Here is a 23,470-nt window from a genome sequence, read left to right as displayed (position 1 = left end):
TAACTAAGCCTTACGTATGCGTCATGACACTACCTCATCTCTACCATGACATCACTCATGTCCAAACCTATCAACTCAACCAATGTTATTGTAGTTGCAATGGAATCCAATGTTACATATGTGCATAACTGTCCCACAAATGAAGTAGTGTCGAGACATCATCCAGGGTGATCGTCATCTCACAAACATGAAGGTGGAAATTGTTGGTGTCTTGGTGCCACCTCTCCAAAAAGTAATATATCAATTCGTTATTAATCATCCCATAACTAATGTTGCACGTAAACAACAAGCCAAAGTTAGACACCTCAACCTCGATCTACCAATAAGGGATCCCAAGTTTATTTAACTTCCGACCATAGGAGACCAACTTCAATTTCCTTCAATCCTAACATAAAAAATATATGGGTGAATGAGCATATATTTATTCACACTCAATAGCCTTAATCATAAATTATTGGACTATAATAATAAATAAATCCATTGTTTTAATTAATATTCTTATAATTGGGTTTATTTGGGCCATATATATTATTATTGTTAATTTTGTGTTTTTAGGGTAAATGATCTGAAGCATCTACCCTTGTGAATGGGCCAAATATGCAAAAGTCCAAGTTGCTTCTTTGAATCAAAACAGAAAACAAATTCTGAGGAGAAGAAAGAGAAAATAAAAGCTACAAGATTCCAGAAACAGAATTGGAAGCAAATCTTCTGCAAAATAAAAAGAATTAAGGAAAGTGGAAACTGTTTACAAAATATAAACTGCAATATTTTCCCAAGATCCTTGGAGCAGAAAAGCCTATAAAAGGACACAAGCATCAAGGAGAAAAGAGGGAGCTTCATAGGGTTTTCTGAGTTTCTTTTCTTATTTGTAATTCTTTTGCCTCCGCATGGAAAGCTAAACCTTTTGGTTAATTCCTTTGTGATTCCCCATTGAGTTCTGAGGTTTTGATCAATAAAAGTTTCTATTTTAAATTCTCTATAGCAGTTGTTATTATTGTATAATCTCCTGGAAAACTAGTTTTTGTGAGAGGTTGTACTTGAACGCATGATTGAGAGTCTTCCTTATCTTAAACTTTGGTTTCTTAGTTAGTTCGTATTGTTCTAATTAATTTCTTGGGCGCATGATTCAAGAGAGAGGAGATAAGCATTCCCATGGAGTATACGCATGGAACAAAGTGGGTATTGATTAAACCGGTAGACGCATGCTTTACTGGTGAGCTTCAGTTGAATTAGGTTTGGCGCATGTTCAATCTAGTTTAGCTCTGCTGAGGATTGAGAAAAGAATAATCTTTAGAGAGCCTGTGAAGAATTCATTGGTGGAAGAACTTGGGAGTCAATCTGCATTCTTTACTGATTCAAATCATCATTTATATTTTCTTGCTAAACGATCACAACCCCTGTTTCTTTACCATTATTGCTAATTTTCATTGTTTGCAGATAGGTTTTGAATTCTATTCACTGAAATTACTATTGGATTCGTTGGGAGACGACTTGGGGTCATCTGACCACAACTATATTATCATCTCTCTAGTGTTAGACAAGTCTACGCTAAAATCATATAAATTTGACAGCAAAACGATAGCTATCAAATTTGGCGCCGTTGCCGGGGATTCCAATTTGATTTTGGTTATCAGGTTTTTCTTCTTATCTGTATAATTTTTTTTATTTTTTTTTCCTTCCTAATTTTATTTTTTTTGCATATTTAAATTTTGTTTTCTTCTTATTAGTTTTTATTTATTTAGTACACCCTAAAAAACAAAAAAAAAAATTAAAACTAAAAAATCTAATATTCAACTTTTTTTTTTCTTATTTTTTTTATAAACGAAAAAAATAAAAATAAAACGAAAAATTAAAAATTAAAAAAATATAATATTCAGAACATCTTTTTTTTATTTATTTTATCTCTTATATCTCCTATCTTTATTTTGTTTTGATTTGTTTTATATTTTCTTTCTTTATATCTTGTATCTTTATTTTGTTTTGATTTGTTTTGATTTTATTTTCTTATATCTTTTATCTTTATTTTGTTTTTTTTTTTATTTGATTTGATTTTGTCTCCTATATCTTTTATCTTTATTTTGTTTGTTTTTATTTTCTTTATCTATATATATTCTGTTTTTAGTTTTTTTTTTTGTCATTCTTTATTTATTTCTGTTTCTGTTTTATTTTTATTATTGATCTTTTTATTTTCCCTATTTATTCATTTTTACATTTTTTTTCCTTGTCATTTTTTTTAAGCATTAAGTGTAGCAATTACATTAGTTTTTTTTAGAATCTTGCATTTAGGGTAGACACTTCCGTTGCTACTCTTTGTTTTTCTTTAAAAAAAAATTGAAAGCAATTCAAGGAAGACTCTGGCTAGGAAAGACTTGGTATTTAAGTTTGTCCATTTGTGACTCACCTCTCTTTCCTGGGAGTTGACTTGGGTTGTTTCCTTTTTTTTTAAAAAAAAAAGATTTTGCTCTGATAGGTCTAATAGAATATTCAATTGAAATACATGTCTAGTACAACCTCGTCTTCTAGTTCATCACCAACTACTGTCGGAAGCCCTAACTCTGGAATTATGGACGAACGGACCCTTAGAGAACTTGCTGCTCCAGATGTTTCCTTCCAAACTATGTGTATCCAATACCCAGATGAGCAATGTGAGCTTAAATCTGGTTTGATACACTTGCTGCCTAAATTTCATGGCCTTGCAGGTGAAGACCCGCATAAACATCTTAAGGAGTTTCACACAGTGTGCACCACCATGACGCCAGCTGAGGTCACAGAGGAGCACATCAAGCTTAAAGCATTCCCTTTTTCACTCCAAGATGCAACTAAAGATTGGCTATATTATTTGCCGGCAGGATCAGTGACTAATTGGGAAGGGTTGAAAAGAGTGTTCCTTGAAAAATTCTTTCCAGCATCCAGAGTCACATCAATAAGGAAGGAAATATGCGGGATCAGGCAACAAGATAGAGAAAGTCTCTATGAATACTGGGAGAGATTCAAGAGGCTTTGTACAAGTTGTCCATACCATCAGATTCACGGACAACTTCTAATACAATATTTTTACGAGGGTCTGATAGCTATTGATAGACAAATGATAGATGTTGCTAGTGGAGGAGCTCTAGTTGACAAGACACCAGCCGCTGCAAGACAATTGATTGAGATCATGGCTTCTAACAATCAACAATTCCAAACACGTAGCAACTCTGCAACACCTGTTCGTGGAGTTCATGAGATGACAACCAATTATGCAGCTGATCATGCTCAGATGAAGGTACAACTAGACGATCTCACATCCATGATGAAGCAACTAACTATGCCTCAGATGGTTGCAAGGGTATGTGGAATTTGCACCGTTAACCATGCCACTGATGCTTGCCCCACTCTTCAAGAAGTTGAAGGAGGAAACAATGTTGAATGTCCTCAAGCTTATGCTGCAAACATCTTTAATAGTGGTAGACAGTCTACTAGTTTTCCCTTCAATAGTAGACTATCTAACCCACCTCAGCAACCATTCAACCATGATTTGTCCACCAATAAGTATAATCCAGTTTGGAGGAATCATCCGAATCTTAGATGGGGTAACTCACAGCAACAACCATCCCCACCACCAACTTTTGTATCAGAAAAAGGTGGATCTTCTCTAGAGGATGTAATAAAGCACATGGCTGAAGTTAATACGCAATTCCAACAGAGAACAAGTGAAATAGTACAAAGAACAGATGAAAGAGTACAGAGAACAGAGGTAAGCATTCATAACTTGGAAAATCAGATTGGTCAGTTAGCCACTCGTATGAATGAGATGAATTCCAAAGGGTCTGATAAGCTTCCCTCCCAGACAGCCATCAATCCACATAATGTTAGTGCCATCACTCTGAGAAGTGGTACACAGTTGCAAGCACCTGTGCAAAAATCCACCAAAGTAGACGATCAACTGAGATCGTCTAACACCTCCAACATTACTACTCCTCCAGAAAATGATGATCAAAGAAGGGTCAACACAAGGAATAATGACATGGATGCTCCTCCTAGACCGTCTCATGAAGTTGATATACAAGGAGAAAATGTTAGTCTCGATAGACCATCTATTCCTCTTCCTTTTCCACAAAGAGTTGTTCAGACGAGCAGAAAAATGGAAAAAACTGACAAGGAGATTCTCGAGACATTCAGAAAGGTTGAGGTGAATATTCCTCTGCTAGACGCTATTAAACAGATTCCTAAATATGCAAAGTTTTTGAAGGATCTATGCACACATAAAAGGCGTCTTAAAGGGAACGAAAAGGTAAACATGGGAAGGAATGTTTCTGCTCTCATTGAAAAGCCTGCGGTAACAATTCCTGAAAAATGCAAAGACTCAGGCACTTTCACCATTCCTTGCGTAATAGGCAATAACCTATTTGAAAATAAGATGCTTGACTTGGGAGCATCTATAAATGTTATGCCTTTATCTGTGTTTACTTCTTTGTCTATTGGTCCTCTTAAACCCACAGGCATAGTCATTCAGCTCGCTAATAGAAGCACAGTCCAACCTGCAGGGCTTATTGAAGACGTCCTTATTCAAGTAAATAAACTTGTTTTTCCTGCAGATTTCTACATTTTGGACATGGGTGGAGAAGATTCAAATTCTGGTTCAACAACCATCATCTTGGGCAGACCTTTCTTGAAGACAGCCCACACCAAGATTGATGTTCATGTAGGCACACTGACTATGGAGTTTGGAGACAATTTAGTCCAGTTCAATATCCTAGACGCTATGAAACACCCAATTGAAGATCACTCTGTGTATCATATTGACATTTTAGATGATATTGTGGATGATAATGTGTTTGATTTTCTCGGTTTTGTAACTGATGTAGATGTTGTTGATTCACACTTAGCAACATCAGATGATATCAACCATGAAGAATTGCAGGTTGCGAAGGTTTCTCTTAGCACTAGACCAGTACCATCCATCATCCAACCGCCATCACTTGAACTGAAGCCACTTCCGGATCATCTTAAGTATGCCTATTTGGAAAAAGGGGAGCAACTTCCAGTGATTATTTCTACTTCTCTAACTGATGAACAAGAGCAGAAACTGTTGCAGGTGATTAGAGAGCACAAGAAAGCCATTGGTTGGACGCTGACAGACATTCCAGGTATCAGCCCTTCTATTTGTATGCATAGAATTCTACTAGAAGAAGGGACAAAACCTGTGAGACAACCTCAACGCAGGCTTAATCCCCAGATTCTTGATGTGGTGAAGAAGGAGGTCACTAAGCTGCTACAAGCTGGTATCATATACCCTATCTCTGACAGCACTTGGGTGAGTCCGATTCAGGTTGTTCCCAAGAAATCTGGGATAACAGTGATAAAGAACGAGCATGATGAACTTATTCCTACTAGAGTGCAGAACAGTTGGAGAGTTTGTATTGACTACAGACGCTTGAATCAAGCCACCCGGAAGGACCACTTTCCTCTTCCTTTCATTGATCAAATGTTGGAACGTCTAGCAGGTAAAACGCATTATTGTTTCTTGGATGGTTTCTCTGGATATTTTCAGATATGTATAGCACCAGAGGACCAACACAAGACCACTTTTACTTGCCCATTTGGAACCTTTGCATATAGAAGGATGCCATTTGGCCTATGTAATGCTCCAGGAATGTTTCAACGATGCATGATGAGCATATTTTCTGATTTAATTGAGCATTGCATAGAAATTTTTTATGAATGATTTTAGCCTGTATGGTTCTTCTTTTGATGATTGTTTGGCTAACCTGGTCAAAGTACTTGATAAATGCATTGAGAATGACTTAGTATTAAGTTATGAGAAGTGTCATTTTATGGTTACACAAGGTACAGTTTTGGGTCACATTATCTCTGAGAAAGGTATTCAGGTAGATCCTGCTAAACTGAATGTTATCTCACAACTACCTTATCCCTCTTCTGTGAGGGAGGTTAGGTCTTTTCTTGGTCATGCAGGATTCTATAGACGATTCATCAAGAATTTCAGCAAAATAGCATTACCTTTATCTAACTTGCTACAGAAGGATGTATTGTTTGATTTTGGAGAAAGATGCAGAGAGGCATTTGATGCCCTTAAAGCAGCACTTGTGACACCTCCAATTATAAAAACTCCTAATTGGACACTCCCTTTTGAGATCATGTGTGATGCCTCAAATTATGCACTTGGAGCTGTCCTTGCACAACGAGTAGATGGTTTGTCACATGTGATCTATTATGCCTCTAGAACTTTAGACGCTGCTCAGTCTAACTACACCACCACGGAAAAGGAGTTGTTGGCTATTGCCTTTTCCTTAGATAAGTTCAGATCGTATCTCCTAGGATCCAAGGTGGTTGTTTTTACTGATCATGCTGCCCTGAAATATCTCTTAAAGAAGACTGACTCAAAACCAAGGTTGATTAGGTGGATGTTGCTGCTCCAAGAATTTGACTTGGAGATTAAAGATAGGAGTGGGGCATGTAATCATGTTGCAGATCACCTTAGTCGAATTGAGAAGGAACAAGATGCAGAGCCCATCCATGATGATTTCCCAGATGAGCATCTTCTTCTTATAACGGAATCAGTAAACGGTCCAACCAGAGCATCTAATGCATATTCTAGATTATCTAGCACATCTGAACTTATACCTTGGTACGCTGACATAGTGAACTACCTTGTTGTTTCTGTTTTTCCATTATTGGCAACTAAGGCACAGAGAGACAAACTCAAGAGCGATGCCAAATACTATGTCTGGGATGACCCATACTTATGGCGTTTCTGCAGTGATCAGATCATACGCAGATGCATTCCTGACCAAGAGATCCCATCTGTGCTAAATTTTTGTCATGCTTCATCTGTTGGAGGACACTTGGCTGCACAACGTACTGCAAGAAAGGTACTGGATTGTGGGTTCTTTTGGCCAACCATTTTTAAAGATGCATGGACCGTCTCATCCACATGCGAGAGGTGTCAAAGAGCAGGCACTGCCATCTCCCAAAGACAACAGATGCCCCAGCAACCCATGCTATTTTGTGAAGTCTTTGATGTGTGGGGTATTGATTTCATGGGTCCCTTCCCTATTTCTTTTGGATTCACTTATATCCTTCTTGCTGTGGACTATGTCTCCAAATGGGTGGAGGCAATAGCCACAAGAACTAATGATTCCCATGTTGTTGCAGCTTTTATTCGATCTAACATCTTCTGCAGATTTGGGATTCCTAAAGCCATCATCAGTGACCAAGGCACACATTTTTGCAACAGGATACTCGATGTCCTATTTCGGAAATATGGGGTGATCCATAGAGCGTCCACACCATATCATCCACAAACAAATGGTCAAGCTGAGGTCTCTAATAGAGAAATAAAACGCATTTTGGAGAAGATGGTTAAGCCAACAAGGAAAGACTGGAGTAAACGTTTAGACGATGCTCTTTGGGCCCATCGTACAGCCTATAAAGCACCTATTGGGATGTCTCCCTTTAGGGTTGTCTTTGGAAAAGCTTGTCATCTACCTGTGGAGATCGAGCACAGAGCTTACTGGGCAATAAGGACATGCAACATGGATTATGACAAGGCAGGAGAGCAGAGAAAACTTCAGCTGCAAGAGTTGGACGAGATCCGTTTGGAGGCATATGAGAACTCCAAATTCTACAAGGAAAGGACCAAGCATCTACATGACCACTTCATCACTGGAAAGGAGTTTGTTGTCGGCCAGCGTGTGTTAATGTTCAACTCCAGATTAAAGCTCATGCCTGGAAAGTTGCGTTCAAGATGGATTGGACCGTTTTTGGTCACCCATGTCCACCCTCATGGTGTTGTAGAATTGCAGAGTCTAACGTCTACCAATACATTTAAGGTGAATGGACACTGTCTAAAGCTCTTTCATGAGATTCCTCAAGACAAGACGGTGGAAGAGATTACCTTGCAGCACCCCAATTACCCTCAAGCTTGAGGAGGGATTATTTCTTCCCTTACTTTTATCATACACATATATTAATTGTTTTTACATTGAGGACAATGTATGATTTAAGTGTGGGGGGAGAATTGTAGTTAGGATTTGTTTTACTCTTTTATTTTTTTTTATTTTTATTTTTTTACATTTTCTTTTACTCATTATTTATGTTTTTTTTTTATTTTAAAAAAAAAATATTTTGAAAAGTGATCCAGGGAAGACTCTGGCTAGGAAAGACTTGGTATTTAAGTTTGTCCATTTGTGACTCACCTCTCTTTCCTGGGAGTTTACTTGGTTTGCTTTCAAATAAAAATTCCTTAATATTTTTTGTTTTCTTCTAGCAAACATTTAGAGCATTTAATACAAGCATTATGCATGTTTCTAGATAAATTTTGAGTTTCTTGATCTTTGTTGTGTGGATTTCTTAGAAAAGTTTTGAAAAATAAGTTGGTTATGAGAAATTTAGAGTTGAATCTTTTGTGATAAACTGTCCCAGGTGAGATTTTGAGCTTCATTGACAGATTGTCTAATATTCTTTTTAGTGTGTTTTCACTTGTGTCTGCTTATACTCTATAACTTAGCTTGATTCTTTGTTTTACAACTGTAATTTATGTGCATGAACTGATATGATAGAGGCATTCTTTGTTTAAATTAACCCACTAGCCATATTAGCCTACCTTTATGATAATCCATTTGTTAGCCCCTTGAGCCTATAACCTTTTTCTTATTTTTAACCCTCATTACAAGCCTCAAAACAAGAAAAACCATGTTTGTCCCTACCTTAGAAGATAAAGGAGCTTTGAAATTATTTGGGAATAGATTTTTGAATAAGTGTGGGGGTGTATGTCATTTTCATAGTTTACCTCTTCAGTTTAAAAAAAAAAAAAGATAGAAAAAAAGAATACAACAAGAAAAAGAAAAGCAAAGCAAAATAAACAAAATAAGAGTAGATCTTCTAATACATTGGATTGACTATCTACTATATGAAAAAAAAATTATATCTTGAAATAAAAAGAGGAGTTGAGTTGCGATAATACTTACACTTGTTTTTAGACTTATCCTTCATTGCTCCTTTGTTTTTCTATGGTTTTTAAGCCTATTTTCCCACTTTTACCTACCTTTACCTTAGCCCCATTACATCCCTTATAAAGTCCTCTTGATCTTTGATTGCATATTTTTCAATGGTTGTGAATATTAGAGTCCTGCTAAGCATATGGTAGTGTTTGTCTGCATGGGTGCTGAGTGTAAATACAAACCTAAACACTTGAGAGTTAGAGAGCATATCAAATTTTGATTCACCTTTGAATTCGATTACCTACTTGTAGTTCAATTCATAGGATTCCATTCACGCTGGTTTTGATTCCTTGATTGTCTTGAAAATGTATCATGCTGATATAGTTGTTCTGGTTTGCTGCATTTTAGTTTTCATTATTTTTCCTTTTAGCTTTCTAAATATTTGTAGAGTGTTTTTCCCAGGAGTGCAAAGAGGATAAGTGTGGGGGTATTTGATGAGCATATATTTATTCACACTCAATAGCCTTAATCATAGATTATTGGACTATAATAATAAATAAATCCATTGTTTTAATTAATATTCTTATAATTGGGTTTATTTGGGCCTTATATATTATTATTGTTAATTTTGTGTTTTTAGGGTAAATGATTTGAAGCATCTACCCTTGTGAATGGGCCAAATATGCAAAAGTCCAAGTTGCTTCTTTGAATCAAAACAGAAAACAAATTCTGAGGAGAAGAAAGAGAAAATAAAAGCTACTAGATTCTAGAAACAGAATTGGAAGCAAATCTTCTGCAAAATAAAAAGAATTATGGAAAGTGGAAACTGTTTATAAAATCTAAACTGCAATATTTTCCCAAGATCCTTGGAGCAGAAAAGCCTATAAAAGGACACAAGCATCAAGGAGAAAAGAGGGGGCTTCATAGGGTTTTCTTAGTTTCTTTTCTTATTTGTAATTCTTTTGCCTCCGCATGGAAAGCTAAACCTTTTGGTTGATTCCTTTGTGATTCCCCATTGAGTTCTGAGGTTTTGATCAATAAAAGTTTCTATTTTTAATTCTCTATAGCAGTTGTTTTTATTGTCTAATCTCCTGGAAAACTAGTTTTTGTGAGAGGTTGTACTTGAACGTATGATTGAGAGTCTTCTTTATCTTAAACTTTGGTTTCTTAGTTAGTTCGCATTGTTCTAATTAATTTCTTGGGCGCATGATTCAAGAGAGAGGAGATAAGCATTCCCATGGAGTATACGCATGGAACAAAGTGGGTATTGATTAAACCGGTAGATGCATGCTTTACTGGTGAGCTTCAGTTGAATTAGGTTTGGCGCATGTTCAATCTAGTTTAGCTTTGCTGAGGATTGAGAAAAGAATAATCTTTAGAGAGCCTGTGATGAATTCATTGGTGGAAGAACTTGGGAGTCAATCTGCATTCTTTACTGATTCAAATCATCATTTATATTTTCTTGCTAAACGATCACAACCCCTGTTTCTTTACCATTATTGCTAATTTTCATTGTTTGCAGATAGGTTTTGAATTCTATTCACTGAAATTACTATTGGATTCGTTGGGAGACGACTTGGGGTCATCTGACCACAACTATATTATCATCTCTCTAGTGTTAGACAAGTCTACGCTAGAATCATATAAATTTGACAGCAAAACGACAGCTATCACATATGTGCATAACTGTCCCACAATATGGATATGAAGTAGTGTCGAGACATCATCCAGGGTGATCGTCATCTCACCAATATGAAGGTGGAAATTGTTGGTGTCTTGGTGCCACCTCTCCAAAAAGTAATATATCAATTCGTTATTAATCATCCCATAACTAATGTTGTACGAAAACAACAAGCCAAAGTTAGACACCTCAACCTCGATCTACCAATAAGGGATCCCAAGTTTATTTAACTTCCGACCATAGGAGACCAACTTCAATTTCCTTCGATCCTAACATAAAAAATATATGGGTGTTTGTAAGTACAAAGAATACCACAAATCCAAATATCACAATTAAGTGTAGTCTTTCTTTCTTGCCTCACCTCACCTTACCATAGTCTGAAGGCAATATGATCAACATAATTGACTAGTATAAATGTATCATCAACAAGTCCTCCGAGAAATCTGTTTTGGTGAGGAACTGGTTCATGATCTCTCCTACGAATCGACATCGTAGGTCTATATTATTACCCCTTGTCCTAACTATAACTTTGCTTATTAAAATAATTCATATATTATACAAATTAATAATTTCAAAAATCACCCAAAGAAAATTTAATACATGTATTTTTAAACAATATTTTAGATTACACAATCTGGAATATATTTTTTAAAAATGAAATACATTCTAGATTATGCTATTCAAAATGTGATATCAGATATTGAAATACCTTCCAAATTGCATAAACCAGAATGTATTTAGCTTTTGAAAAATACATTTCAAATTATGCAATTTAGAATATTTGAATTAAACAATACAAGTGGTATTTTTAAAAATGAATAGGGCACAATTTATAATATTTTCAACTTTTTAAACTATATTCTAGATTATGCAATAAAAAATATAATTTCAGATCTATAAATACTTTTCAGATTGCACAATTCATACTGTATTTCATTTTAAAAAAAATAAATTTTGAAATATATAATCTATAAACTTCCCATAACAACCAATTTAAAATGAAATTAAACAACAATAACATTATAAGAGAAAAAAAAATTCAAATTAAATGTTTTCTTAAAAAATAATAAGATTTTATTTTAAGAAAGGAAAACAAATAGATTGATGGTAATTCGAAAGGGTGAACATTCTAGATTCTTCATTTTCTCTTCAAGCATTAGAAAAAAAAAACATATTATATCATATTTTTATTGTGACGAAAATGTCATACATAAAAATATAAAAATATAAATAGATATAATAACGAGTGATATATTTAAGAATATTGAGTTAGTAAAACAATGTTAATATTCACTAATTTATATTATACATTTTTTTCTTTATTATTAGCATATATCTTTCTTTTAAGACTATAATTAGATACTATATGAGAATAGTTTTAAATTTACATAAATATTTAAAATAAAAATAAAAATAGGATTAAATAATAGTTTTGTTGTTGTTGAGGGTGATGTGAAATGTAAGAAAGACATTGACATTGGAGATAGGAGGAGGGAGAATGGTTTGACCAATGACCATTGAGGCACCACAACACATCTATCGTCCCCGCGTGTGGATAAGCCACACCAGCTCAAACCCCATCATGTTCGTTTCTTTGCATTTTCTTCTCTCCAGTTTCAAACACCACTCATAGAACACGCTTAGCCTTTTTCTTCATTCATAAACCCACGCCACCATGTCCGTTCAGGCAAGACGGCTTGCCGTTTTCTGCGCCCATCTTAACCCCACCCGGTTTCCTCCGGATCCTCCCGCTCCACTTCTTTCGCCTTCCGTCTGCGCCGCTGATTCCGACACCCAAAACCGCTCTCTGATAAACGATTGCGTTTTCTGCAACATTATTCGTGGCCAATCACCAGCTTTGAAGGTACAGGCTGTTTTTATTTTTTTGGAAACTGCGGTCAACGATTAGTGTTTGAGAATAAATCCTCGTTGAAAGTTTTTCAGAATCTACGGAGTTAATGCCATCGATTTTGTTTGCGGGATTGCAGTGGTCAAAACTCCAAAGTTACTGGTTCCTTGCAATGAATTGATTTTAGTTAGTGACGTAATTATTGTTTAAGGAGCAGTTTGATGTTATGAATCTTAAAAGGCTGGAGCAGATTAGTGTAAAATGAGGTTTCCAACTTCATTAGTGTGGTGGTTTTGTTTCTCCCACGTGTTATAAATGATTCTGCATTTACTAAAGCTGCTAAGCCACAACTCAGTGAATCACTCTGTGTTGGTTAAACATACATGAACAGCACTCAATGTGTTCACTGGCTCATTTTGTTGTCAAAACATGGACAAATAGAGTTTGATAAGGTCTATGTTGCTTAAAAAAAATGAAAAGTAATAGCTAAGCCTTATGGTGCAAACTTTATATGTGCTAAGAAATCATAAATAAATGCTTAATTGATGGAGTGAAATATTGTGTTTATAAATTGTTATAATCAATATATTCTTCAAACATGTTTTCTCATAACTTTGACTTTTCTTTATATTTTGTCAAACCAACAGCTTTATGAAGATGACATGTGCCTATGCATACTGGATACAAGTCCGCTGAGTCATGGGTAAGGTGTCATATGTCTCAAGGTGCAATTCCATATAGGTATATCATAAGGCATTGTATTTTTGTTATTTCACTATTTTATGGGCATGTAATATTTACACACATCACAACTTGAGAATAAGGAGCATGTCTTTTCAGTTTTATATTTGAGTTGTGACATTGAATATCAATATTGCTTCTATTAGTCAATATTTGATGTCTTCAATCCTTTTCCATTGCATTTCCTTTACATCACAAATGCAATTTTGAAGTCATTCTGGTGCACAATCTAAGTTAACACGAAAACTACTTAGCCTGGTAAGCCAATCTACCATAATACATAAAGCAAAATAATATCCCAAAAATTGTGTTTTAGATTTGCTGAAAATTTCAATAGTTTCCCCTCTAATATTAGCATCCCAAAAATGATAGCATATGGTAAATAACACACACACGCACACTCACAACATGCCAACAACCACCAACGAACAACAACAAGAAACAACAAATATAGCGTTTGTAGAATTAAAAGATCTAGTACAACCCAAGATAATTTCCAAAAAGTAATCTCCTACAGATGCAGTGTCAGATTCCCAAGAAAACAGGAGACCTACCCAAAGTTAATGGGGAGAACTACAAGTCCAACTAACCTTGTACTGAACTATCTCGTAATCTGATTAAAAAAAATAAAAGAGGTCAGTCATTCAGTTTCATGGAGGGAATCATAATAACCAAAGTTAAGTTAATTGGAAAAGGAAACGACAACGAGGTACTAGTGGTTCCTTTTAGGGAATGAGTAAGAAAAATCTAGTGAAATGAAGGTGAATATAATATAAACAAAATAAATAAAATATGCACATGGATAAGTATTTAGGAATTTATAACTTAATAATTGTAAAGATAATTTTGTTTATTTAGCAAGCATAAAATAATATGTAAAGTTGATGATGAAATATAACCATTTCCAAAAAGGTAAAGTTGTAGGTTTTTTTAATATTACACTATTCACAGTTGTGACAACCAAACCTGGAAGTTTTCATCTCATTGATGGCCATATCCTCCAATGACGATGCCTCCCTAGGGCGATATCATCTAATGGATAATTCTTTACTCAATCACATTATATGGTCTCATGATGTGGGGCATGGCTTCATCTTATTGATAACCCTTTCTGTATACAGGATGATCCATCAAATGAATAGCTCTTTTTCTCTTGGAAATTTTAAAATATCCTTATTCATGACTAGATGTTCTTAGGACGTTATCTGTAGTAATGACTATGAGATTCTAACATGGACCCCGGAAAATATGCAAATATTATTATTTACTTGTTTTATACCAAATTAATAACATGAGATCAAGTTAGGCACTGATAGATACATCTAGTTTGCATTGCACAATTCCCTCTGTTTCCAACCTCAAGTCTACAAAAAAAAAAAAACACTGGGGTTGCAATGACTACTTCTTGCGTTGTTTTCTAAGAGGAGAAAATGAGAGAATGAAGAATTAGAGGAAGAGAAACAAAAATTTAAAGCATTAGGTTAATGGGGTATGTGATACAATACAAGTATAGAATCTGTGAACAAAAATTTGAAGAACAGAGTAGGGATAGAGATTTTGGCTGAGGGGAAAGGAAAAAAGGGAAGAAAAGTAAAAAAGTGGGAGGTTTTTATTTCAAGTTAATTACAAAATTGCTATGCAGCCTTTTTCTTCTTCTGGTGATGCATTTTAGAACAAAATATTCTTAACGGTGCAATTCAATTTGGAAGAAAAGTGACTTAAACTTTTGTTTTTTTAGAGGAATTCTGAAACAATATTTGAATGCCATGGTTAAATATGATGATTGTTGGATAATTTCTTAGTTTGTCAATGGCAAAGTGTTTGATCTGGTAATCATCTTTGCCTAAAAGTTAACAATTCAATTCCATTTACTTTTTCAACTATACTGCACGGTGTTTTTTGTTTATCTACTTCTCACTTCTACGTTGTGTTTTGTAGGCACTCCCTCATTATCCCAAAATCTCATTTTCCTTCACTGGATGCTACTCCTCCATCAGTAAGTAATTTTCAATAGGTACAAGAAGATTTACTTTATTATTTTGTAACTTCTTTACTGACTTTACTCTATAATTTTAAGTCGATAATAAACTCTTTCTCCACGAGGAAAGTCCTTCTGTGAAGTGCAATTGAGACAAAATGCTCCTGTTTATTTACCCAAAATGCTCCTCGTTACAAATATGAATTTGTACATACCTGTCTTGAAACTTAATTGGTTATGTTTTGATAGGTCAGCTCTCTCTAGTTAATTAAGTGAAAGGTGTCGGGCCTGATTGATTTATTTCATTTTTGTCAAACGTGTAGCAAAGCTCTTATTCACCTAGCCTGATTGGCGATGATACAGGTGGTAGCTGCAATGTTTTCAAAAGTTCCCTTCATTAGCAATGCAATCATGAAGGCTACGGGCTGCAGTATGTACTTCAATACTTGTACATTTATCTGAACTCTACTATGTTTTGTTCTCTTATATGGCATAGATTTAAAAAAATTCAATTGAAAACCCTGTTGGTAGATATTGAGTGAGTTGTTTAAGATTACAAATAAAATGCTTTTAAAAAAAGTGATGAAGAATAAGTGATTCTGACAAAAACAGAAATTACTTATGTTTGGATATAATTATAAAAAGCTTTGTTCTTTCATCAAACATGTCTTTCCGTGTTTTTGAAAACCGATTCTGCACTAGCTTTTTCTTGACTTCTGCTTCTTTAACAAAGTTTAAACAAACATAAAAAAAAATGTTTTTTTCTATTAAAAAATGATTTTCTTTCTAAAAAAAAAAAACTCAAACAAACTCACCCTTTGTATGGATACCTCACAAGGCTATGAATCTTTAGAAGTTTACCAATTTTCAATGAAAGATATCAGACTTTTATTATTGTTATTTGTTTGGGGAAAATTATAATTACCTTGCATGTTGTTGTTTTCGTATCAGATCTGTTTATCATCTACTCTTTTGATAGTTCTACATAATATTATATAATCTCACGCCATGTAGTTTCATAGGATGTTTTGAATTCCTGCAGGTTCATTCAACCTGTTGGTCAACAATGGGGCAGCTGCTGGTCAAGTAATATATCATGTAAGATTTTAGATCTTCTATAATGTCACTTGCACTTTTATGGAACATACATTTACTTGGGTCTCGAAACTTGGCAAGTTTTGAAATGTAGCTAATTTTGCTATAAAACGTGCTTTCCAGACACATATTCACATAATTCCTCGTAAAGCATACGATTGTTTATGGGCTTCTGAGGTAAAATTTCATTTCCCTTTCAAAGTTTGATGGGATATGGATATGTGATATTATAACGATGTTATGGGAGTACTAATAAAAAACATAATTCCTTGATTTTAGAGTTTGCTAAGGCGACGCGTTAATTTAGATGATGAGAAAGTTTCTCAGCTTGCAGCGCGTATTCGGAAGCAGTTACTGCCATCTGACATGAGCCAGGAAAGCAAGAATGGAAATTTTTGTTCAAGTAAAAGTTAAATGGATTATTCATCTGTTGTAACTTATAAGTTTCTATTTTCATTCAGAAGAATAATGTATGCGCATAAAAATTATTTGATGTAACACTCAAGTTCAAAAATTGGGTAGTTGGGATTTTTTAACCATTGTTTTAAACCGAACTCAAAAATTCTCAACTACTCAACTATGGAGTATAAGGGTTATGTCAGATGTTTTTTTTACATGCATTATTTTTCTTTTATGCATGTGCTTATATGTACAGTCAAATTTGTAATTTATCGGTTATATATTTTTAAAGATTTACTAAAAAAAGACATTTCTATCTTTTTTATGCTAATATTCTTTAGCTCAAAATTGTGATATCAAAGACTCCATGCTTTTCTCTGAACACAAACGCAAGTATCAATCAACTTCACTCCTTGAAGCATCTCTAATTGAAGTTAATATTCCGATGAGTATTTTATTAATAAAAGTAATATTTTAATAAGAGTCGTGTACGTATAAGTTTTTTCAAATTAAAGAGTTCTTTATATAAACAATTGTTTTAGTTTTAAGAAATTATTGTTTATAACAGTGTGCGTGACAGAATTTTGCACATGCAAGTAATTATTGATCGAAACACGATAGACACATCCCACAAGTTATGAGTGAAGTAACCACTTTGTAACATATACAGGTCTTCTCGTAAAGATGATGATAAATAAATCAAAATTCAAATTGCAAAATCCAATTCATACTTATTTAAATTTATATTACTTTTAAATCCATTTAAATGGATTTATTTCAAATTCATATTTTTAAATTTTAAGTATAATTTATTTAATTGAATTTGGATAAAATATAGATGGGATAAATTTTTGAATTATTCAACATGTGTTTTGGGTTCGATTTTGAGTTGGTCCGAGTCCATGTCGAGCTGACTCGACTCGGCTGAGTCATGTTGGTCCGAGCCTAGGTCGAGACGTAGGTGAAGTCGAGTTGGCGTGGGTCCATGTCAAGCTGAGTCAACTCGAGCCCAAGTCGAGTTAAGTCAGCCCAGGCCCAGGTTGTACCGAGTCGGCCCACACCTAAGTCGAGTCAAGTCGACCTGAGCGTAGGACGAGCCAATTAAACCCAGGTCCAGGTTGAGCCAAGTTGGAATGGCCCAAGTTAAGCTTAGTCGGTTCGGGCTAGGCTGAGCCAAGTCGGTCTGGGCTAGGTCGAGTTGAGCTAAGTTGGCCTAAGACAGCTCGAGTCAGTCGACTGGGGTTGAGTTGAGTTGATTCCATATCAGGTCGATCCCACATGAAATTTAATCTAATTAACAAAATGGATTTAATCTATTTTAAATGAATTTGAAAAAAATCTAAATAAATTTTGTCCTGACCTCTAGTTCGTTGAGATAGCATCTGATGGAAGAGGGCCAAGTACACCCTTCCATGAAAGGCAAGAGCCAAGTCAAGAACGTCTAGACCCCAAGGCAAGAGCATCTAGACCAAGCTAGGAGCGTCTAAAGATCAAGCTAAGAGCGTCTAAGACCAAGCTAGGAGCGTCTAAGACCAAGCTAGGAGCGTCTAAGACCAAGCTAGGAGCATCTAAGATCAAGCTAGGAGCGTCTAAGACCAAGCCAAGAGCGTCTAGAACAAGAAGACTTGGATCAAGCTATGAATGGAAAAAAGGCCTAATAGCACATATTCCGTGAAGGCCCATCAAGTGTAGTTTAGCTTTAAATGAGGTGTAAATAGCATAACCATGTGGACAATTATTTAATTTTCTGCACATTAGAATTAAGGAAGCATTAACCTTGATTAGCTAAAGGTTTCTAGAAGCCTTTACTAATAAAGGACCATGTGCACCCATGTGTTTCACATTTACATTTCATTTGGCTTACATTTGTGTAGCATTTAGGTCATCAAATCTGATCCTCCTTAGCCTATAAAAGGAGGAGCCAACCTCATGTATTGCAAGATTATTGTGAGTAAAGTTATGCTGTCAACATTGTGTCATGCTTTGCTTCTACCTAGTTTCTAGGCTCTAATCTTCATCTTCCTCACTTACCATAGGGCTGGCCGAACCTCCCTACTTCCATACATATCATGCACCTTCAAGATCACCATAGCTCCTAGGAGGATCTTGCACATACACATCCATGGCTTCCGCACCATCTTTCACATGATTCTAAGAAGAGTTTCATGAATTTGCCATCATTTGGTATCATGAGCATAGGTTCTTCAAAGATGAGTTGTTCTTGGTCTTTTCATTTTTAGTTCTTCTTTATTTCATGACAATTATGGAAACAAGATGAACAACATTTGGGGATCCCAACAAATCACTATAAATTTGATGCATCCTATGGGTGCAAAATTTTGTAAGATTTTTGCAGTTGCTAGACTTGCACCCACACTACAACAACAATCTCTTCATTAGAAGTTGCAATCTTTCAGGCAATGTAGCAGGAGATTCCTGGGTGGCACAGCAGAACAGCCACCAGCATAGCATCATTAGCATATAGGAATCAAGGCTTTTAGGCCCTGCTAGGGTCACAAATAGTTGCAAGTAGGCCTGCAAAATATACAAGGACTAACTAGTTATGAGCTAAGTAAAAGCTACACAAAAGATCTTTCCTACAGTTTTTACATTTGATATGATTTTCCTATAGTATTTAAGGTTCGTAGCTCTTCAGTGGAACAGCTGAAAAATTTACCAAATCTAGATGAATTCCCGAGATCGTATTCATATCGAAGTTTTTATATGAACTTAATGCAGTTGGTAATTTTGGTACCTTGAAAGTGTTTCCATCATGCTCCTTAGTGCCATTAGCATTGCGCCTAATAATCACCAATTACTTAATGACTGTCACATTAATAAGCACCAAAATCATGGGATAATTTTAAACCCAAAATCCAATCAGTGAAGCTATCTGACCTTGCAATTCCACCTGCAAGTTATACAAGCAACAAAACCATTATACCCCGTAGGCCCACATAATAATCAATGAAAACTTAAAGCGTATGTTCATGGAAAATTGACTACTGCAGATAAGAACAGCAATCCTAAAACAGTTAGATAAGAATCCTAATATTCTAACCGTATGCTTAATATCATTTCACCTGCATTATGCACCATAGAAACTCTCCAGGCAATGTTACAACATAGCAGTTTTGCACAACAATTTGATCATTTTGCATATGATGCCTCCCAAGTGCAAAAAGTCGGTTCAATGTGGCCATAAAATGGGATACAAATGCCAAGTTGTGTTTCCTTGCATATCTATGCATCTGGATTGTAAAAGTACTTGCAATTGAATATAACATTATGGCTGTATCAGTATATTTTGACATTTCTTAAGATGAAAACTGTGCATCTAGCATCATCCAGAATGGTCATTCTAGTCTTCAGATGTCAAACTCACCATTTTTTTCCCACATGTTTATGTAAGGAATTCAACAGACCAGTTTAGTAGCAATTAAGAGTCACCAATCATGACATAATATTCATAGCTCTTCACAAAAGGCTCCAACCTAGCTCCTTCTTCATCCCTGTTCTCTTCAATGAGTTTCTAATCTTTGTGACTTCTTCCCACTGTCCTACATCTGCACAGATATTTGAAAATGACACATACACTCCAGCATCACTTGGCCCCAATTCCAATATCTTTTTGGCTGCTAGCTGGCCAAGCTCAAAATCACCATGGACCTTGCAAGCAGCAAGCAAAGTTCCCCATATTAAAGCATCGGGCTCAACAAGCATTTTGTTAATGAAACTTTCAGCCTCCCTCAGTCTACCTGATCGACCAAGAAGATCAACAAGACAAGCATAATGACGATAACCTGGCTTAATATTGTAGTCTTGACACATTGAATTGAGATAAAAGAAGGCTTCTTCAACCAGCCCACTATGACTACATGCTAACAGAATCCCAACAAAAGTAACTGCATCAGGTTGGACGCCTTCTTTTCTCATAAGTTCATAAGCAGCCAAAGCCTCTGCACCCTTACCATGTTGAGCATAGCTCACTATGATGGATGTCCAACCTATAAGATCAGGCTTCTCAGCGTCAACAAATGCTTTCTGACAATCCTCGATACTTCCACATTTTGAGTACATTGTCACTAGTGAACTACCAATAGATACATCTGCTTGTAAGCCCAATTTTTCAACGTAAGCGTGAAGTTGTGCTCCAATGTCTGACCGATACAAAACTGCAGCAGCCCCAAGAATGGATGAAATTGTGAAGGCATCAACTGTTATATCAGTTTGGCACATATCACAGAATAACGAAAGTGACTCTTCAATTAGACCCTTTTGAGCATAACCCGAAACCAAGGAAGAAAGAGCAAACGCATCCTTTTGTGGCAGCATATCAAACACTGTCCTTGCTAAGTTCAAGCTTCCACATTTTGAATACATGTTTACAAGTGCTCCACCAATAACTATGTTTGTTCCTATTCCTAAACGGAAAGCATAACCATGAATTTCTTTACCTGTCTTTAAGAAACAAAGATCAGAACATGCAGCTAGAGCGGAGGTTAAGGTTATGTTATCAGGTTCAATTTCTTGATATAGCATTTCTTTAAATAGCTGAAGAGATCGATATGCACACCCATGCTCTGCAAAACCAGAAATCATGGAGGACCATGAAACATTGTCTTTGACAGGAATTTGCTGAAAAACTTTATAAGATTCTTCTAAACAACCACACTTTGAGTACATTGTTAAAAGTGAACAGCCAACAGAAACATCAGCAACCAACCCAGACTTCAAAGCGTAACCATTTATCTGTGACCCTAGACATAAGCAGTTCATAATACTTAACACACTACTAATGCAATACTCATCAGGTTTCACGCCTTCTCCTAACATTAAAAGGAATAACTCAACTGCCCTTTTAGAATTTAGGTTCTGTGCAAAAGAATACAACATGGCTGCCCATGTGCACTGATCCTTTATATTTTTAATCTCACTAAAGGCTAACTCGGAAAGTCCAAGTTCTCCTACTTTTGCATACATATGGATCAAAGCAGCTCCAACCTTAGGATCCAAATTCATTCCTAATTTTAATACCAACGAATGCATTTCGCCTGCCTCCTTAATCATCCCAGGTTTAGCACATGCAGAAAGTACACTAGTGACAGTATAGCTATTTATTTCCTGCCCTATTGCTCTCATATTTTTGAAAAGCTTTAGTGCAAAAATAATATCATCCTCTTGCACAAATCCAGAAATGATTGCAGTCCAGGAGACCACATTGTGAACTTGCATTTGGGAAAATTGACTAAAAGCTTCACTCATACATCCAAATTTTGCATAGAAATCAACAATAGAAGTCTCCACAAAGACATCTGTTGCACCACATTTGATTGCCCGCCCATGAACTCCTCTCCCAATATGCAACTCTTTAAGAGCACCACAGGCTATTAAAAGGCTTGGAAATGTATAACTATTTGGCATAACAGATGCATGGTGCATTTGGCGAAAAAGGTTCAAAGCAACCCAGCTTTCTCCACTTTTAATTGCCACGGAAATAATAGCATTCCAACATGCCACATTATCACGCGAAGCATCATAGAAAAACCTTAAAGCCTCCTTAAAGTTGCAATTTTTTGAAAACAAATCCACCATTCGAGTCTGAACGTAACCACTGGAAAGAAAGCCATTCTTCGTTACAAGTGAATAAACTTGCTTGCCAAATATTGGAGCTCGCAGAGCACTACAGGCTGAAAGAACACTTCCATAGCTAAACTCATCAGGCTCAACACCACGAAAATGCATTCTACGAAACATCTCCAATGACTTCTCAAACATTGAATTATGGTCATAACCTGAAATCATGATATTCCAAGAAACAAGATTTGGAAGAGCAATTGTATCAAACAGCTTGTAGGCAATAAACATGTCATCAGATTTGCAGTACCAATCGAGCAAAGAGTTCATCGAGAAGATATCGGATTGTAAATCACAAGTTTTAAGCAAATGGGCATGGAAGATTTCCGTGTTCCTAACACTGTGCTTCCCTGAAAACTTGTAATCACGTAAGAACCCAAGTGGGTTGGAAAATGAGGACTTCTCTTCATGTTTTGCACATGAACCAAATGGGTATTGTACAAAAGCGAGGGAAGAGGAGAATCTGTAAGCAAGTTGTGAACTTTTCCAGTTGAAGTTTTTATGGATTAGATAATTCATAAGGATCATACGTGAGGGGCAGAACATCATCACCATATCCACTATAATGGCAGAGTCTCTTCCTGAAATTCTAGTTTAATGATCTGAGAAATTTACATTCTCAGTAATTATCAAGCAAACAATGAATCAAAAATTCAAATCCAAAACTGAAAAGCATGATACGGTTAAACATTCCAATGGCAAATCATAAAAGCTAGAAATAGGATTAGAACAATTCTTTATTTGCAATCTATACAATTTATGAAAGCTCTCAAAGGTGCATTTCCCGCTCAAATTTTAGCTTCCAGAAAATTTTCTATATTTTAGTTTAGCGTTTAGGGCTTTAACAATTGTATTTCTTTTTAGTTACAATTTGCAAATATGTATTCACATTTTCATTATATTAAACCATATACAATTTTATGATTTTTATAATTTTATTACTTTTGTAATTTTATTACTTTTATAGTTTTATTATTTTTGTAATTTTATTATTTTGCAAATAAATAATTAAAAATAATATAATTTAATAAAAATAATATCAAAAAAATTATATAATTGCTACTTTTAAAAAAAATAAATTACTTAATTATTTTGAAATAAAGAAAAACTATTCAATTATTTATTTCATTAAATAAAAATTATTTTTA

At 35.3% G+C, this 23,470-nt stretch overlaps 3 protein-coding genes across 8 annotated transcripts; 2 read left to right on the top strand and 1 right to left on the bottom strand.

Annotated features, from left to right (window-relative positions):
- Nucleotides 1-2,557: 2,557 nt before the first annotated feature.
- LOC150025507 (uncharacterized) lies at nucleotides 2,558-5,601 on the top strand. The gene is made up of 3 exons (XM_090294070.1): nucleotides 2,558-3,692; nucleotides 3,735-5,486; nucleotides 5,534-5,601. Exons 1-3 carry the CDS (start codon nucleotides 2,564-2,566, stop codon nucleotides 5,599-5,601), a joined length of 2,949 nt encoding a protein of 982 aa, XP_090150196.1. The 5' UTR covers nucleotides 2,558-2,563.
- Nucleotides 5,602-12,058: 6,457 nt separating this feature from the next.
- On the top strand, nucleotides 12,059-16,960 carry HINT3 (histidine triad nucleotide-binding 3). 6 transcript variants are annotated; one of them, XM_068629722.2, is made up of 7 exons: nucleotides 12,059-12,487; nucleotides 13,120-13,175; nucleotides 15,152-15,209; nucleotides 15,555-15,621; nucleotides 16,234-16,289; nucleotides 16,410-16,463; nucleotides 16,566-16,960. In XM_068629722.2, the coding sequence occupies exons 1-7, from the start codon at nucleotides 12,299-12,301 to the stop codon at nucleotides 16,698-16,700; spliced, it is 615 nt and encodes a 204-aa protein (XP_068485823.1). In that variant the 5' UTR covers nucleotides 12,059-12,298; the 3' UTR covers nucleotides 16,701-16,960. The 6 variants fall into 6 exon arrangements, 5 of the variants coding, with proteins under 5 accessions (XP_068485823.1, XP_090150100.1, XP_090150101.1 ...); XM_090293974.1 differs by having other exon boundaries at nucleotides 12,069-12,487; nucleotides 13,120-13,213; XM_090293975.1 differs by having other exon boundaries at nucleotides 12,073-12,487; nucleotides 13,120-15,042.
- Nucleotides 16,961-18,627: 1,667 nt separating this feature from the next.
- Nucleotides 18,628-23,053, bottom strand: OTP87 (pentatricopeptide (PPR) repeat-containing protein). The gene is made up of 3 exons (XM_068629720.2): nucleotides 19,769-23,053; nucleotides 19,441-19,596; nucleotides 18,628-19,220 (listed from the first exon to the last, which is right to left on the bottom strand). Exon 1 carries the CDS (start codon nucleotides 22,875-22,877, stop codon nucleotides 20,163-20,165), a length of 2,715 nt encoding a protein of 904 aa, XP_068485821.1. The 5' UTR covers nucleotides 22,878-23,053; the 3' UTR covers nucleotides 18,628-19,220; nucleotides 19,441-19,596; nucleotides 19,769-20,162.
- Between the last annotated feature and the right edge of the window lie 417 nt (nucleotides 23,054-23,470).

This window comes from Phaseolus vulgaris, chromosome 8 (genome assembly GCF_051622355.1).
Source record: "Phaseolus vulgaris cultivar YP4 chromosome 8, ASM5162235v1, whole genome shotgun sequence".
Taxonomy (NCBI): Eukaryota; Viridiplantae; Streptophyta; class Magnoliopsida; order Fabales; family Fabaceae; genus Phaseolus; species Phaseolus vulgaris.
Note: the sequence above shows the minus strand (reverse complement) of the source record. Positions and strands in the feature narration are given on the sequence as shown.

Excerpts from the sequence above, each read along its gene's own strand:
- HINT3 (XM_068629722.2), top strand. The coding sequence starts at position 12,299 with ATGTCCGTTCAGGCAAGACGGCTTGCCGTTTTCTGCGCCCATCTTAAC. Across the intron at positions 15,210-15,554 it reads TGGATGCTACTCCTCCATCA|GTGGTAGCTGCAATGTTTTC; the intron begins GTAAGTAATTTT and ends GCGATGATACAG. Across the intron at positions 16,290-16,409 it reads CTGGTCAAGTAATATATCAT|ACACATATTCACATAATTCC; the intron begins GTAAGATTTTAG and ends CGTGCTTTCCAG.
- LOC150025507 (XM_090294070.1), top strand. The coding sequence starts at position 2,564 with ATGGACGAACGGACCCTTAGAGAACTTGCTGCTCCAGATGTTTCCTTC. Across the intron at positions 3,693-3,734 it reads GCAATTCCAACAGAGAACAA|AGGTAAGCATTCATAACTTG; the intron begins GTGAAATAGTAC and ends TACAGAGAACAG. Across the intron at positions 5,487-5,533 it reads AATGTTGGAACGTCTAGCAG|ATATGTATAGCACCAGAGGA; the intron begins GTAAAACGCATT and ends GGATATTTTCAG.
- OTP87 (XM_068629720.2), bottom strand. The coding sequence starts at position 22,877 with ATGGTGATGATGTTCTGCCCCTCACGTATGATCCTTATGAATTATCTA.